Source organism: Neolamprologus brichardi, chromosome 10, assembly GCF_056152115.1.
Source record: "Neolamprologus brichardi isolate AB-2024 chromosome 10, ASM5615211v1, whole genome shotgun sequence".
Taxonomy (NCBI): Eukaryota; Metazoa; Chordata; class Actinopteri; order Cichliformes; family Cichlidae; genus Neolamprologus; species Neolamprologus brichardi.
This window is the reverse complement of record NC_142113.1, coordinates 2409224-2427500: the sequence shown is the minus strand read 5'-3', so window position 1 is coordinate 2427500 and position 18277 is coordinate 2409224. Positions and strand designations below refer to the sequence as shown.

Here is an 18277-nt window from a genome sequence, read left to right as displayed (position 1 = left end):
TTTCGGAGACGTCTGTTACCCACTAGCTCGATAGCTAGCCGGGGGCTAGGCTAACTAGAGCCGTGAGAACACCGGACTCCCGCAAATCGTTTTCAAACCCACCGCCGTCTTTCGCTACTCAGGTTAAACATGATATATAAGTCACTTAGATAACTTAAAAATGTTATTGTTTGCCTTTTTTTAGTATTTTATTTGTTCCTGAGTAAATCGGTTTGGCTGAGATTAAAGTTATAGTTTTTACACAGCTGAATAAACATCAAGCAGACAGCTGATTATCAGAAGTGTGAGATGGCAGAGAATTTACTCCGGTGTCCCGTTTTATTTTAGATAGCAAGGAGCAGACGGCTGCGTTTCTTAAGCTTCACTGAAACAATCTGCAGATTTCATTAAAATGTAATAAACTATCATCTTGTCTTTATTTTTAGTTAGCACATACCTTAAACACTTAAAGCTGTAAGCTAATGATAGTTATATAAGAGCAGATTCTGCTGGTGCAATAAGCTGTACGTTTTACGTCCAATGGATGATGATCTGATTAGTCGACTAATCGTAAAAATAATCGGTGACTAGTCGACTATCAAAATAATCTTTTGTGGCAGCCCTACTGACAACACATGCAGTACATCATTTTCCTTTTGAGTCAGTATTAAATTTAATCTGCCTCACTTTAGCCTCACACCAGTAACAGACGACTTCAGGGCTGTGGTTCATGCTTGCACTTTTATAGATGTGTCTGAAAGGACTGATCGATCATCTAAAAATGAGAGAAAACAGGATTCTGTCTGTGCGTCAAATTTTAAATTGAGAACAAGTAATGGCTGCCCATCTCTACTGTGTATGTAAAAGATGTTAACAGGTGGGGAGCAGCAGCAGGGAGCGGAGGAGACGAGGCTAGTGTTGCTGAATTACGGCCTCAGAGGCTTGCTGGGTTTCACCAGCTGTGAGGAAGGGGAGCCCGAGAATGTGGCGTGGACAGTGGAGGTTGTGTTCCCCGTGTTGGACAAGTGGTCCTGACCAAAGCTCAGCATTCAGAAACCCATTCAATTCTCATCCCCCGACTATTAAGAGGTCAGACAGTCATCACATTTCTCTTGCTGTGACTGCAAATCCAATTTGTCACGACGCATACGATGCGACCTTTACTCTAACCTTCCCCACCAAGCTCATAACGGGAGCATTGTGTCCGAATGTGCCTGCTGACACAACTTCTTTAATGCCCTGCACTTCACTAATGTGTCTTTTATACGATGCCATGTGGTTTTTGTGGCTTTTTTCTCACTGGGGCGGTAGAACTGGATAAAAAGCATCTTGTCACAAGACCCTCTCAGAATGTGGTGACAGTGAACAACTCCAACAGCTACCAGCAAGAGATCAGCAAGAATGCAAACTAACCACGCTGCATCTCATCAGGGCAAAACGACCAAATCAACAATTCCCTGCAGAAGCTCTCATTGCCCTCTATAACTGATCGTAATTAGATCAGCATGGAGCAGTCTTCCTTCTTTTTACATGGCGCGCTCCATGCATAGTTTGTGCTCCTCTTGTGCATGTCTACCTATAAAGGGCTGTGCATGTCTCTGTTAATTTGATCACTGATGTCATGCACAAGACGAGACGTGCAGCAGTGGGTGTACTGTGATTGAGCAGCCCGAGTGAATGGGAATATCAATCATCTGCAGCTACTACAGCTATTCTCCCCTCATTTATGCTACAATTATGTCATTATGCCCTTTGTGTATGAAAAAGACAAACTATCAATTATCGCATTCGTGCACAGTACGACAAAGGTTATGGTACCTTAACACAGTAATAGCTTTTTGCAAAATTGCCATCTGCAATAGCCAAAACTATGATATCATAGATAACTGTCTATGAAATCATCAGCCTTCATTTATCCTTCAGTAAAATGTTAGATTGCTTCACTTCACGACATCTGCACCTAACCACAAACGTCGAATGCAAGACGAAACATTTGCACAGCATACCACTTATCCTCCTGTAACACTTAAATAGGCGGCAGGCACATAATCAATTACCTTGAAAGTCTTCCGAGTTTGGCAGCTTCACTCCACAGATGACATAATCCGACTGATTGGTCTGTGGATTTAAAGAAGAGGTTTCACATGAAGGACAGAGCAACTGGACATCAGCAACAGATCCATAATCAGCCGGCGGAGGGACGGGCCGAAAATCATTCAGTTAGTATACAAACTAAACTTATCTTTGGAATAAACATGGAAATCACTGCACACACTATATAACCCCCTCCAGCATCTGTGCTTCACCAAAGTCTTACATTTGTAACCAGATATTTCTCTGCAGTTGCCCAACTCACCACATCGATGGGGTAGATGTAGGAAAGCTCAGAGAGGAGCTGACGACAACGGAAGGTGAGCTGGGCGTTGGACTTGAGGAACTGCTCTCTGATGGAGACAGAGCAGAGGTCAGTTAAAGAGATGGGAACAGATGACAAACAGAGGGAGAACAGGCTCCCAATTAAAGCCTTAAAGGCCTGACAGCTACTGCCTATATAAAAGGGATCAAGACAAAAGATGCAGTTTAATGTTGGCAAAAAAAAGGAACAAAAATAGCAAGTGACAATGTACTGTTCAAAAGTGTCACTACAGGTCAGTCCTTTTTAGTAATGCAGGGTCTGTCTATGGCCACTAGGAAAAATCATTCTTAATGGCTGTTATCCAGGTTTTAGTCTTTGACCTATGCGTATAGCTCCGAGGTGACACAGACTGAAACTAAAGGAAGCTGTTGAGCTAAGTGAAACCTACCAGGATTCCCCTTTTTATTTTTTTGTGTTTAAATGTCATTACCTGAAGTTTTATAGTTAAAAGTCATGAACGTGACTGGATGTCTTTGTATGAATACTCTCTAAATGTGTGAGTCATTTAAGTGAGTCTGTTCGCATTTTAAACGCCCTGTACGGCACTCATGCCTCTACTTGTGGATCAGTGTGGTTAATACCAAATCATTTCATGCAGATACTTCTACGTTCTTCCATTAATGTGTGTAAAATCTCACCACTAGATGCTATTGGACTGCAGATTATGCATAATCGGTGGCCACTGTAGAACAGCTCGAACCACTTCCTGTGCTTGCTGTGTTTGTAATGAGTGCAGGCTGTCAGTCCTGCATCCCTCAGCTATGACACGTGTCCACGTCTGTTTGCTCTGGACAAGGCTGGAAATGTTTGTGCAAAGAGTCTGACACAAACTGATGAATCTGTGAAGCTCACGTCTGACCAATGACAGCGATACCGAGGCGAGTCGTTGAGGACATCATCGAGTTCTCGCTCAGTAATCCATCAACACCTACGAGTCCTCTCCTCCTCTGTCTTTAGCACACTATACACGTGGCTGGTCTCTAATAAATGCCACGCCTATCTCAAGACAGTCAGGCAATATGGCGTCTTTTCCAAACCGGCGCCTGCTCCTGTGTATGTTTAATGGACTCATTCTAAGTTTATGAGAACACATCAATTTGGAAGATGTCATTACATAATAACCGATGTATTTTTATGAGTTCAACATTCGTACATTTAAAAATACATGTTTGTTTGAGCAGTTACTCGTAAAATACGCCAACCTAAACACTTTGTGTATACTCCAACTCTGCGTCACAGAAAGAAGAGACAGAAGAAGTTTAGTTCTCAATGCTAAAAACTTCTTTCTGTTTTTCTGATAAGCTAACTGGGTGCTGACTTTACTGTTAGAACACATAAAAGTGGGATCGATCTTCTCTGGAAATGAGCAAACTGTTAACTCCACTGTTATTGTGCATGATACAGTGAAACTAATGTTACACTGTATCAGTAAACAAGTAGCACTTGTAGTTTATAATTGGAATAAATATACTGCTCCAAAAAGATCTTTCATGAAGGTCCAACATGTCATATAAGTAGGGATGGGTACCGGTATCCGGTGCCATGATGGCACTGGTTCTGACATAAACGGTAGTAACCAGACCGAAAAGCAGCGCACATTTCGGTTTTATTTTTCCTGAGCTGTGATACACTTTAGATTCTAGCCAATCATTTTACGTTTCCGAGGATAGTAGGCGGGTCCAGGTACGTACGTTCTTTTAGAGCAGAGCTACAGATTAAAAATGCCCAAGGTGAAGCGGTCAAAAGTCTGGCTGTACTTCACAGCAAAAGATGCAAACTCAGCAGCTGCAACAAGTGCTTTAAGCTGATACTGTGATGCTGTCAAAGGAGGTAACACCTCAAATCTGATGAAATACCTGGCGACGCATAGCGTTTTTTTTTAAAAGCCGAGAAATGCGCCGTATTTGATAGCTTGCTGCGAGACCTCACACCGAGCACATCTACTGCGGGTGTGGTGCCTGTTATCGACCCGGAGTTAGCAACATCCCCCAAAAACCCGAAGAGGAGAGTCCTGGCCCCTAGCCCTGCCAGTGTAGCAGAAATGATGAGGATGATGATGCAGCAGCAGCCGTTCTTCTCTGCGTGAGTAGCTTAATGTTGTTCGTGTGTAATTTACGTTGAGTAGGCTAACCACGTTATTACATTAATGCATGTAAGGTGAACTAGCAAACACCATCATAGCTACATGCGGCTGTCTTCTTGTTTGATGGCAGATACTCCCTTCACCCTGGACAAAAAGGCTAAAATGACCAAAGAAAAAGTGGAAAACAGCTAAACATGAGAGGTTTTTGGACAAAGTTTGTGTTTTTTCCATTGTTTAAGCTGCTTCCAGCCAAGAGTGATACCATATATGCCCCATAGCTGCAGAAAAGGCTAACATTGTTATCTTTTTACAAAAAAACAGCTGAACATGAGAGGTTTTTGGACCAATTTTGTGTTCTCCATTCTTTAAGCACCGGTTTGAGCACCGTTTAAGCACCGGCACCGTTTCAAAAGTACCGGTTTGGCACCGGTATCGGATAAAACCTAAACGATACCCATCCCTACATATAAGTGTGGCTTTTATTTGTTTTTGAGCACAACAGTTTTAGTTGTCTTATATAGTTGTGTCATGTTGGTTTGCTGTGTTGTAACTGCTTTTTTCCTACAAAGCTGCGATTAACGTGACCTCTGCTGGGAGTTTATCTGGACAAAACCATCTGATGAGTTTAGAAAATAAATATTTCTTTGGCTGAACTGCCAACATGTGGAAATGTGGAATGTCTTAATTAAAAGTGCTCTTAACTCAAGAAAGCTGTCACACAATAGTTTAACCTTTAACTATAAACAATTAAATTAATAAATCACACATCCTGTCGTAGTATAGAAGAACTCAAAAAAGTCCACAATCTCTCTGTTGAGTCAACTGCAGCTATAAAATAGTATCGTGAAAATACTGACATCACATTTGCAGAGTAACATGTTGAGTAAATGTACTTGTAACTTTCTGGGGATCGAAGCCATGACAAGATTCAAATAATATTAAACAGAAACGTGGAAAGGCTGAGAAAAAGTGTGTATGCTCAGTATAACGTTCCCTCGCTAAACGCTATAAATGAAAAGAGACACTTTCATGAAAAACAAACGACAAGTTATTTCCAAGGAATGGATGTTAAGCAGATACAAGTGTCGGTGTTAATTTCCTGTTTGTTGGGTCTCTTGGCCCCTGCTGGCCTTCCTGGGGCTCTGGCTCACCCTCTGCGACTGCCAGGTACTTCTCAGATAAACAAAAACGTATCCAGAATGTGCCCGCCGCACACACGTCTCACCGCAAGCCAAGGCAAACACCGGCCAAGCGCCTTTTTAGCACAATGTGCAAACTCTTGGTGGAGAACACACAAACAGGGAGCAGCGGCCACAAAAACAGGCCATTGTTTTGAAGTAAGGTGCAGGGTGCAATCTTATACCTGTTAGCTCAATTTAATACACACTGAGCATCATCATTCAGAGGGTCCATCTGATGGTTCAAGCTTTTAAATCGTTTTTCTGTGCAGCAAACACAGAAACGGTTAATTGCGGTTTGATACACACCTCTTGGCTGTGCATTCCTTCTGCAGCTTGGATAAGGACTCTTTCTCCTCCTTCAGACGCTCGTGCTGAGCAGAAAACGAATCCTCTGACAGAGACAGAAAAGAAAAATGTAAATTATTAGGTATGTGTTTGTTCTGGTCTATCTGAACAGCCAGCCAGGTGGGCTCGTGTTTGGTTGGCTGCCATCCGCCGTTAAACCCGAGCAAGATCAAACAGCTGCTTTGATGAGCCCAAAACATTTCCTTCTGACACAACATAAAACCTAATGACATATGTATGCAGATTATAGGATTAGTCAGACAGTAAATACAGAGTTGGGGAAATGAATAAAATCAGACAGAAAAGTGACGGGATGATACAGAGTGAGGAAGTGGCGTTACCGCAGCGTTGGCGAGCTCGCAGTATGCACGTGAATAAAGCAGAACGATAACGGCTAATTAAAGGTTCGAACAGCATGTTTCTTGGATAGAGCATCACGTAAGATTACAGGTAAATGCAGTAGAAATGCATCGAATATTTTTGCTTTGAACTCAATGTTTACAGTTGTTTTTGGCTTGTTTACACAGCGAACGATTTAATTTTTATCCCTTTCAAATTATGAATAATAATCATTACAAAGGAAACAGGAAAGCAGCCGTTTGCTGCGTGACGGGGTGAACTGCAGAGACGTGCATCAATCTCACATTTCACATCAACTCAGCAAAGCAGTCCGTGCGTTACATTCTGGCTTGTGTCTCGTCTGTCTCACAACAGCGTTCTGAGTCGTCTGAATAAATAGCATCCTTTCATGCAGATAAAAAGGGATTTTGATAGGAAAATTGTTATTGGATGCGAAGCGTCCTCCCATAAAGGCTCCTCTCCTTTCACATGAATTTCCTCTTCAGGTTTGGCTGTGGTTAGCAGCCGTTTATCGCTTCTAATTCCTCAGTGGGAAGCAGTTTTGTTTAACGGTAAGAGGAGATGGACAGACGGCTGATCTGAAATCACATGCGTCTAACATTCTTGGCTTCATCTAACTGGTTAAGCCGTGACGGCAGCGCCTTCTGAAGTTTTTCTATAACTCTAGTTCCTCTCAATGTATGCCGTCAAACAAAGAGTTCGATCTTTAATACGTTTGCAGAATTAAACACAATCTAGCTTAGAATAATTCACATTCTGGCAAATGTAACTCATTTTCAGAGAAAGAAGAATTTAAGTGAAATGCATTTTGTTTACAGTAAATATGTAGTCAAGCACATTTAAGTACTGAATTCAGTTCAGTGTCTGCATGAAACCACCAGAACATACAGAACAGACTGTATACAATGATGGGCACAGCATTAGGGCTGCCACGATTAGTCGACTATCAAAACCGTCGACGACTGATTTAATAGTCGACGCGTTGTTTGAAGCTTTGTAAGATCACAAAAGACGCAGGAATAAGTAGTAGGATTTAAGAGTGTAATAACGGACTGAAACAGAAGATGGCAGCACTGCATGTACAAGGAGGCCAGCTGCCGTTAAACCCTGAAGAAGAAGAAGCTGTGTCCCAGAATTCATAGCGCAGCCCAGCTCAGTTGTCAACAATGGCGGCAGCTAGTTAGTTTTAATATTACTCTTATTATTCTTTCTGGGTCACAAAATAAACGTTTAACATATTTTCAGGCGAGAATGTAGCTGTGTAAACTTCAAATATCTGCTCAGTTTATCAAGACACCACATATTTTCAAAAGCGCTCCGACGTTTTCGGAGACGTCTGTTAGCCACTAGCTTGATAGCTAGCCGGGGGCTAGGCTCACTAGAGCCGTGAGAACACCGGACTCCCGGCTAATCGTTTTCAAACCCACCGCCGTCTTTCGCTACTCAGGTTAAACATGATATATAAGTCACTTAGATAACTTAAAAATGTTATTGTTTGGCTTTTTTCAATATGTTATTTGTTCCTGAGTAAATCGGTTTGGCTGAGATTAAAGTTATAGTTTTTACACAGCTGAATAAACGTCAAGCAGACAGCTGATTATCAGAAGTGTGAGATGCTCGAGCATTTACTCCGGTGTCCTGTTATATTTTAGATAGCAAGGAGTTTATTAAACTTCACCGAAACAATCTGCAAATTTCATTAAAATTTAATAAACTATCATCTTGTCTTTATTTTTAGTTAGCACAGACCTTAAACACTTAAAGCTGTAAGCTAATGATAGTTATATAAGAGCAGATGCATGCTGGTGTAAGCTGTACGTCCAATGGATGATGATCTGATTAGTCGACTATCAAAATAATCGTTTGTGGCAGCCCTACACAGCATATGGATCTAAAAAAATGAAACCAACCACATCCTGGCTGCAAAGGTTTAGAAGAAAATGACTGTGCTGCTTATAGGTGCTATTGTGTCAATGTGTTAATGCTGTGTCCGTTTGCTTACAGAGAGGGTATACGACCTATGCAACTCATCTATAAAAACAGGAACACATAGGCAGACAAAGATGAAGCTGTGCATAAGTCAAATAGTGAAATGGGAAAGACAGACTTCAGTTCTTTGCCTACTTTGGTGTTTCCCCTCCTTGCAGCTGACTAAAGAACCAACAGAACAAGCAACAATAACCCACAGACCGGTCGTTTGTGACACCGCCCCTTGGTGACAGTATTACATGAAGACAATGGCTCCAAAGCTGATCGTAGGGTCTGCTCAGGCCAGAGGTCACCAACCTGCGGCTCTTTAGCCCCTAAGCTGTGAGGGGCTGTTAACTGTGACATTAACAAACCACCACTGTTAAAGAGTTCAAAAGAAATCAGGTTTTTTCCTTTAAATGTCAGCGTATTAACGAATCCTATGAAAAATTACTGCACGCTTCCAACATGCGCCACATCACCACAGCTGGGTGAGATTCAGAGGTGACACCTGTCTACTTTAAGCCGATTGTTGTTATCAGTGCGTTTTGTATTAAGCATTCCAACAGAAGAAGACCTGCACCTCACTAGTATATCCGGTACGAACAGAAACAACATGGCACAGTTCTAAATATTCTCCCATACGATTGTTTTTAAATGCACTGTTATTGCAAGTAGACAGGACAACGCTCATGTGTGAAAAAACACTGTTGCCCTCTTGCTGAAATTTGAATCTAAATAAGTCTGCAAAGTGCAGCCGGCACAAGTGAGAGTTCGGAGTAATAAAGCTTATCAAAGCACGTGCGATCAGGTGGATAACAGGATTGCTTTGATCCCATATTTCCACTCATATCCACGATTGTCCAACTGACATCATGAGGGTATGAGGTGAGAGGGCATAGTGCAGACAGAGCAAAGCAGAAAATACAGGTACTTCATCAGATTAGGAAGAAAGGCAGATAGCGTAAGAGAGATCACAGGCCATCGCTCTGCTGTGAGAGATCACACGAAAACACTGTAACCCAGATTCCACGGTCTTCCACTCCTGCTTTCATGTAATGCCCACTTCTGTCCTATCTGCTCTGTCCATCCATCGTCTCGTGCTTTCATCCCACTAATCTGTTCCACGGTATGGAAAGACAATATACAGTAAAGACACAGCAGTGAATATGCATCGTCCTGCCCACTGGTCTCTCACTACACAACATGGAATAAAAACCCAAAAAAATTACTCTAAAAATAACTATTCGACACTACAGTCGAGTCCCCTCTGCTCACAGACAACTTCCTGTAAATCAGACAGAAGACTTATTGAGACTGGCCTGACCATTTGTGAGTACAGTACCATGAAAGAGCTGTGTTCCTGCACTGGGTAAAGTCTGGACAATAACATGTAAACGTGTCAGTGGCATTCAGGATCCGTCACCATCAGCTAATGCACAGAAGCTACGTGGCTTTATCACGTGACGGAGCGCTGTCGTGGTTTGCCTTACAAAAAGAGCGCTCTCGCCAAGTTCCTCGTATGAACAAATGGACGTTCCCCTCTGTGGCGCTACTAATGGGCAGCTTGTGACTTGCATGAAACCAGACGAATTATAAGACGGAGACGTGGCGCTCAGCGGTGCCTCTCAAACATGCATGCAACACATTAGTGACAATTCCTGCACAGGAAAATCTGTTGCAGTGAAAAATCCAGTGTGCCCGCCCAAACGTGGTTCAAAATAAGTACGCAGAATTTATAGAATTTGGAAAATACACAAACTAAGACCTGTGATGGGAATAACGTCGTTACTAACAGCGCTACGTTTTCAGTAACGAGTAATCTAACTAATTACTGTTTCTATTGTTACAACGCCGTTACCGTTACTAACAAGAAAATGTGGTCGCGTTACTATTTCTCAACAAACAGTCGGTTGAAGCTGCGTTCAGGTTACCGCAGTTTATATCAGCTTTAAGCAGCTGCGCGCTCCCACGGACGGCGATCACTTTCTGCCTGACGATCACTTTTTGGCACAACACCTGGAGCTCAGGGGGCAAAACAATCGCACGAGTGCTGCTGTTTGACTGAGGAAGAATAAAGTAGTCGAGATGACAAAGCAACAAGGTGACATATACCAGTTTATAAACTGTGTTGATCGGCCACGTAAAACCAGAGTCATGATAAACAAGATATACATGTTTTTCCTCAATAGTTTCGTCACGTTTGCTGTCTAAGGACAGCGCAGCGAGACCTCTCTGCTTATGAGCGTGTTGGTGGAAAAATGCACCATGTCAACCAATCAAAAAATGATATGGCAACATGACAATTGGTTGTTTAGGAAGAGGGGGAAGACTTAGGGAAGGGGGGGAGAGCGAGAGAGTTTTGAGATGTGAGAGATTTGTGACGTTTAGCGTGTTTGGAGTGTGTAGTAAATGTGTTGTCTTGTGTAGTTAGTGTGTAGTGTTGTGGATAGTTTTGTGTTGTGTGTCAGAACAATGAGGCAACTGCTGTCTCCAGGTAGAAACAGCAGTGACACACCTGCTGCTGTCAGAGCTGCAGGTATCAGGCTGTGATGTTTCCTTCATAGTGGACAGAAATGATGTTTTTGGAGTGGCACAAATAATTTGTGGCATCTTATTGAATTTTGTCTAATTTTAGATCAATTGTGTTAACACAGTGTGTCAAAATGAAAACATGACTGTAAATTCAGACACGTGAGGTTGTGCTGATGAGACCAAACAAGACAAAGTAAATCGTTTTTAAAGGTAAAATGTGGAGGAAACATCAAAAGTGATTAAAAATGGCCGATTACACCCTGGACCCCAGAGGGTTAAACTTTTTTTTAAAGTAACACTATAGTTAATTACTTTTAGAATCTTGTAACTCAGTTACTTTTTTGAAGAAGTGACTAGTAACTATAATTAATTACTTTTTCAAAGTAACTTGCCCAACACTGACTAAGACATAAATGAAGGATCCATAAATGGACTTGTTTACAGTATGGATCCTCTGGTTGCACGAGAAAGGGGACACAGCGTAAAACTCTAACATGTGAGGTGAACTCTAGTAAAAAGCAGCAAAACGCAGCTTCTTTGATCTCCTTTACAATATGGATGTATATATTACTTCCCACCATCAAATCGGGCCGTCTGTGGCTCCTGAAATACCGGGCGCTCGGCACCGACCGTACAGAAATACTTTGAAAGTGCAGGTCAAAGCTAGTCAGAAAGTGCAAAGTTCTCAATGAAACGATTTAAAAAGGTGCATTAATCTAATATACACTGTAAATAAGCTTGGTTTTTATACCAGCATTTAACTCACATTAAAAGCTCAGTGGAAAAATATCAGTTATTAGGACAAAATATAAGAAATTTCTGACCTTGGCATAGAAATGTCAGAGGGGTCAGTAAGTATAAGAAGGCAGATGGTTGGCCCGTTAAGCACAGTGTCGACTCCAGTACCTGTCAACCTTTAGCCTGACTCGAGACGGCAGCCAGCTGGTTGAAGTAAATGTGTAAAGCTGAGCTGCTGCTAAAAGAGCTTTAATGATGATCGCTTCAATATGAGACCTTTTTCACTGAGGTGACAAATACCTCCACACACCATACCTTCACAAAACCTGGAGAAAGCCAACCGCTGACATTTATTGGTCAGGAGCCCTGGCTGTGTGGCAGAGCGTGAGAATAACTACTGTTACCAAGTACAATAAACGCTGCTCACAGGCCTGATTTATGTCATCTGCTCGAGGTGGAAGGAGGGAAATTAGACAGGCGGAAATTGTGACAAGAGTGTGACCCCATAGAAACCCAAGTGATTGATTTCAGAGGGAGGACACAAAGACTTACTTTCAATTCATAACTTAAAAAAATAAAAAATGGGGGGAAAGTGATCATGCTGACATGTGACAGAAAAACAAACTTTTACTTTCCTCTCCGATTTCCCTGGAATTACATTAATCAGCATGCAGTGGACAGCTCGTTGTACTAACAGCATCAGCGTTACACCAAACAGGCTCTAGCAGGTCTAAAGGAAGACTCTAATAGTTTAACACTCGAGTCGTTTTATCTGGTTTCTCACGAGTTTGACACACGAGAGAAAAAAGCAACACCTTCTCTACGTTTGGGTTTCTGCACCTGCTGTTTTGTTAGGGAGGCCCGTTCGGTGGGAACAACAGGTTGATAAGAGCTATTTGCTAATGGGCCCTGTGAACGTGTGGGAGACGACGAGACCACACGGCCAGGTACGGATGAGATCCTAAAGAGCGTGACGAAGAATGGAGCTCACCAGCCCATCTGCGGTGCCCACGGGGGACATATTTCACAGCAACATACGCACACTCGCTGTAAAACTGTCAGTAAAATTTGAAGGTAAACCTGCAACTTATAAGCGCTGGAATGTGTGAAAGCTCCACAAATGAAACACTTGCTTCTGATTAAAACAACAGTGGCGTATGAACCCGCCTCGTCGCACGCTCTTGTGATTTTGCTGAACAGGAACCATTTTTGGCTCAAATCTGTCCGTTTTCACAGGCTTCTCGGGGAAATTTCTAAATGAAATTTCGCCTGCGATTGATCGAATTGTGTGCGTTTCAAAAGTGAAAGACGAGATCATATGAAACAAACACACTGTGGTGCCAATCTAAATATAATCAGACAGAAAATCTGCTGCTGTACGAAGCACTATAAACACCTGTCTCCAACAGTATCCTGTCCTGTAATTAATGCACACTTTTTCCCCAATCTTGAAACAAATGAATGTCTGCTGGCTGATTAGAGGAGTTAAACAACAAGCTGGAAGCACAGCAGAGCCCAGCAGCATGTGGCTTTTGGATTTTGACTTATGAGTCTGGGAAAAGCAACAAGACTTCAGCCTGGCTGTCTTTACATATAGCATTTTAATTTCTCCTAAAAGACCAGATTTTCCCCTCTTTTTAACCAGCTAAAGGAATTTTCCTTCTATTTTTTAATAAGCACCTGTCCAGTCTGGAAAAAGGCCTCCATAGAGCTGCGAGGCAGCAGAGCCGTGAGTTCGTTTGGCTGCAGACAGAGTGGTGACAGATAAAGAGGAAGAGAATTAATGGTCATTTTTCAGACTCGTGTCACAAAGGCAACCTCTCCCTGAAGCACTCTCAGAGCTCTTTTATTATGTGACAGCGTATGTATGAGTGCAGACTTCACGCTAATCACTTCCTCAGATCGGTGATTCAGTGATCTGTCTTTGCCAAAGAGCGAGCTGATCTTAAAGGACACAGAAATCAAGATACATCCTGTCGATTCATTTTGAAAAGTTGCACTGGGCTCATTACATCAGAACATGTGACTATAGATATATAAATGGATATATCTATCTGTAAGATGGAAACTTTATAGGGTTAACTGCACAAACCACAGGAAGTATCTGTGCACTGCAGATCTGCTTGTGTTAAGAAACTCCATTTTCCAACTGGACCAAGACGACGTTGTCTAATACACTAAAATGATCTTCCTGCTGCTCTGACAACATGGAAACCTTGACCGAGCGGTTAAAAAGAGCAGACTTCTCTATAGATGTCGCATTTAGAACCGACAAACGATGTGTCTCATATGTGTAAGACAAATTATTAACACCGTTTCAGGACCTGAATTTATGGAATCATGGGTGTAAAATCCATTAGTTTGGTAACAAGCTTCACTTTCTCTCTTTCAACAACAACTAAAACTGTCACATTACTGAAAGAACACATTTGGAAGGATTGGTGTGATTCGTTTTATTAAAGAAATGCAAATTATTAGGGGTGGGGAAAAATGGATACTGTGTAGTATGGTGATATTTTGTTTGCTAATAATGTATCGATACAGGGACAGCAGAAATCGATACTTTGTTACAAAAAAAGTAACAAAATATCAAAATAAGTCTGACTTCAGAGCATGTTGATCCTTTTTCTGAGCAAGAATCCTGACATTCCTTCACTGTCCAAATGTGTTTAACTTGTTTTTTTGGCAGCAATAAACTAAATTTAAGTTCAGAATAGCTATAATTGTACCAGATGGTTGGTTCAGTTAAGTTGGACTAGACTGTAATACAAACCGTTCAGTTTGTCAAAAATAAAACTGAAATGAGAGAAAGACTGAGTGTGAGACTTTGATATTAGAGAAAATGAATATTGATAAAGTTTACCTTTATGTACAGAATCTGAATATCGCAAAATATTTTTAAAAAATTGCAATAATATCGTATCGTGCGTTAAGTATCGTGATAATATCGTATCGTGGGATGTATGGTGATTCCCACCTCTAGTTTACGACCTATGCAACTCATCTATAAAAACAGGAACACATAAGCAGACAAAGATGATACCAAAACGTATTTTTAGAAAAACACTGACATCTATATATTGATCAACAACTTTATATTAATGCATTTGGCTAAATATAAGACTAACATTCAGGCAGCGGATTTCTAATAAAGACAACCATCTGTCTGTTCAGCAACAGTGTTTCTAAATTCTAAGAATCTTTTCTTTTTCTTGTTATTTTGTTGTTTGTTTTTTGCATTGTGGATGTGAGTTCATATCTCTGTATGTGCCAGTTGCACTGCATAAGTGACAGGCTAACATCTCCCAGCTATTACATGAGTGAGCCAAAACAAACTCACTATTGTTCTAAATTAACATGCAAAGCATCCTGGTTAGACCTGTGCTTACCACAATTTACACAAAATAGTCAAACTGTCAGAACTACTTTTATATCCTGTTCTCTTTACAACTGGTAGCTGCAGCAGAGCCTTCTGTGGATTATCATGAAAAGATTTGGGGATTTCGTTGGAATTGGGAGCACATGTTTTTACCATTATATTAAGTCTTCTTCCACAAGCAGGATCTGAGTGACGCAGCACCACTGGAGACAGCAAAATGAGTTGCAGAGGGAATAACCGATCATTTGAAGTTACTATTATATAAGACCGAACTGAGCCCGGGGCCTTTCATTTTTCTTATTGCTTGTGTGTTCATGTTTTCACCCACTAGTTACTGCAAGCCAGCGCTAAACGGTGCACACAATAGCATCAAACAATATTAAAAGGTGATGTATGCACGGTGGTGTGGTGTTAACACTTTCCCCAGGTGCACATGCAGCATGTCCACCTATCCCATTTACCTTTCTTCTGCAGCAGCGCCCTCTCTTTCTGTCGCAGGTCTCTCTCCCTCCCAAGCGCCTTCCTCTGCCGCTCCAGCTCGCTGTGAAGGACCGCTATACGCAGCTGCATGCACTCGCGCTCCTTCTTCTGCTCACACAAAGCGGCAGAAAAGAAACAGAAAAAGACAGTGAAAGAAAATATTTAGCATGTGGTCACAGCAACCTTTTATAAAGACCCCAAGATTCCTACTAGCTCCCACAAAAACAAACACTGTTTGTTTAGGCCGATCCCATATCGCGCTGATTTAATGCGCAACCACTGAGCCGATGCTCACTGTTAGTAACAACAGAAAGCACTGTCAACAGCTAATGATAACACAGGAAGGAAGATTTGCGTGTTCAAAACGTCTTACTGAGCCCTGGAATCATCGTTAATGTTTACTAATGAGCCCGAGTCATGGGAACGGCCGGCTCCAAGGTAAGTAGTACTGAGTTCCACGTTCAAACAGCTGGTCTGAGGCGAGCAGATGAGGCCGGACCTGCACCAGAACCACAGTGAATAAAGTCTTCTCTCACCTCTCACATAGAGCATATAATTCACAAATCATCTACGTAACACATCTGTCCTCGTATGCAGTCATTTGTTCCTTTTTAAATCGTTACAGCTGGGACGAAGGTGTGTTTTGTAATATGTCTCTTACCATTTATTTCATTTAAACAACGGCCCGAGCATGTTTTTGGTTTGTTCCAATTTCCTTCTGTCTCCTACCAAACCCTACTTCACAGGTCTATACACACAGAGACAAACAGGTGTTTTCACTTATTGTGGCTGCTAAGGCCTATTTCTCATGTTTGCATAGCTGCGCACAGACTGTGACTGATTGACAGCAACCTGACTCACCTGTTTTTCTGCACTTGTGAAAGTGAAAACATTCAATCTTGTTTATACAGCAACAAACCCCAACAACGGTTGCCTCAAGGAGCTTTAAATATTTGGATGTAAACCTACCCTGCAACAATACAGAGAGAACCCAACAACCAGATGACAGTCTATGAGCAAGCAACTGGTAACAGTGGGAAGGAAAAACTCCCTTTCAACAGGAAGAAGCAGCCCTCGGCTCTAGTGATGGGATTTCCGTCTCTTTTTAGAGAGCCGGCTCTTTCGGCTCTGAACCGGCTCTTCAGATTGTTTTGTTGCTTTAATTAATTTATTACTAACAATAATATAAAATTATGCACAAAAGGAATTACTAATGTAAAAAAAAAAAAAAAAAAAAAAGTAGTTTTATTTATACATGTTTATATATAAATATATACGATGGCCCCTAGAGACAAAACACGTACAAACTCCAAAACACATTTCTAGCATGAACTGAACTTCCAAAACAGTTACCTAGATCACTTAAATTACACAATTGAAAGCATGAAAGCATATGTATATTGTTTGTGTATTTATACACAAGCATTCATATATAGTCAAATAATTTAAAAAAAAAAGAAGCTTTTACGTGTTTTGGAGTTTTTACGTGCTTCAGAGTTTGTACGTGTTTTTACGTGCTTTGGAGTTTGTACGTGTTTTGAGTTTGTACATGTTTTGGAGTTTGTACGTGTTTTGGAGTTTGTACGTGTTTTGAGTTTGTACGTGTTTTGGAGTTTTTACATATTTAGGAGTTTTTATGTGTTTTGGAGTTTGTACGTGTTTTGGAGTTTGTACGAGTTTTGAGTTTGTACATGTTTTGGAGTTTGTACGTGTTTTGAGTTTGTACATGTTTTGGAGTTTGTACGTGTTTTGAGTTTGTACATGTTTTGGAGTTTGTACGTGTTTTGGAGTTTTTACATATTTAGGAGTTTTTATGTGTTTTGGAGTTTGTACGTGTTTTGGAGTTTTTACGTGTTTTGGAGTTTTTACGTGCTTCGGAGTTTGTATGTGTTTTGTCTGTAGGGGCCACCGTAAATATACTTTTATTTATTCACTCCACATAAAATGTAATAAATAAATCATATAATACAAAAATCAACTAGTCAACTTTTAACTAATTAAATTTTCAGCTTTTTCCTTTTACAAATTTAAAGTGAAACAACACAAAACACTGCAAACCACAACACAATTAAATATAAATTAAAATATAAAAACAAAAAGAAGATGCACATTCTCTGTCATATGTGCCTGCATGAATAAACTTTCTGAATCCTTTATCATCTGCAACTGAAAATAGTTGTGGATGATTACTATACCTTTCTAATGTGACGTTGTTGTCCCTGGCCAGTGTTGCCAACTCCTCAGTAAGGAAAATTGCTATTGGCTGTCCTAAAAGTCGCTAGAAGTCGCTAAATGACGCCATCACCTAATTTGCATAATTGGTCATGCTAATGTAATTGTAACCTACGCTGCTGGAGAGAGAAATAACATCGTGGACGAGACATAAAGGGAGCAAAAAACGTCCTAAATGCATTTAGAGTTTATTTAGAACTACAAATTAAATTTATTTTAGCAATTATTGTTTTTTGTAATGTCACAATTCCAACCCTGCTCCTTTACCCGGGCTTGGACCGGCAAAAGTGACCCGAAATAGGCACTCTGGTGGAGTTACTTTGTGTGTGTGTTTATAAGTAGTTTTAAACCTGATCCACAAAACAGCATAAGAGTAAAAGAAGAACTGACTGCGTTACAGCACCCGCTGCTTGTTGAGAGTAAAAGTGATATGTGCTTTCACGTCTTTTTTTATATATATATATTTATATATATATTTATTTATATATATATTTAGCTATATTTAGCGAGTTTTCAGACCCCCTAGCGACTTTTTTTCTAAAAAAAGTCGCTAGGGGGACAAAGTCGCTAAGTTGGCAACA

General features: G+C 40.9%; 1 protein-coding gene across 1 annotated transcript in view; it reads right to left on the bottom strand.

The window, feature by feature from the left end:
* Positions 1 to 18277, bottom strand: part of uvrag (UV radiation resistance associated gene) — a 117587-nt gene that overhangs the window by 74339 nt on the left and 24971 nt on the right. Inside the window, exons 8-11 of the mRNA XM_087847059.1 lie at positions 15446 to 15572; positions 5966 to 6050; positions 2336 to 2423; positions 2037 to 2097 (exon numbers count right to left, since the gene is read on the bottom strand). Coding sequence (XP_087703185.1) covers positions 2037 to 2097; positions 2336 to 2423; positions 5966 to 6050; positions 15446 to 15572 — 361 coding nt within the window. The remainder of the gene's footprint in view (positions 1 to 2036; positions 2098 to 2335; positions 2424 to 5965; positions 6051 to 15445; positions 15573 to 18277) is intronic.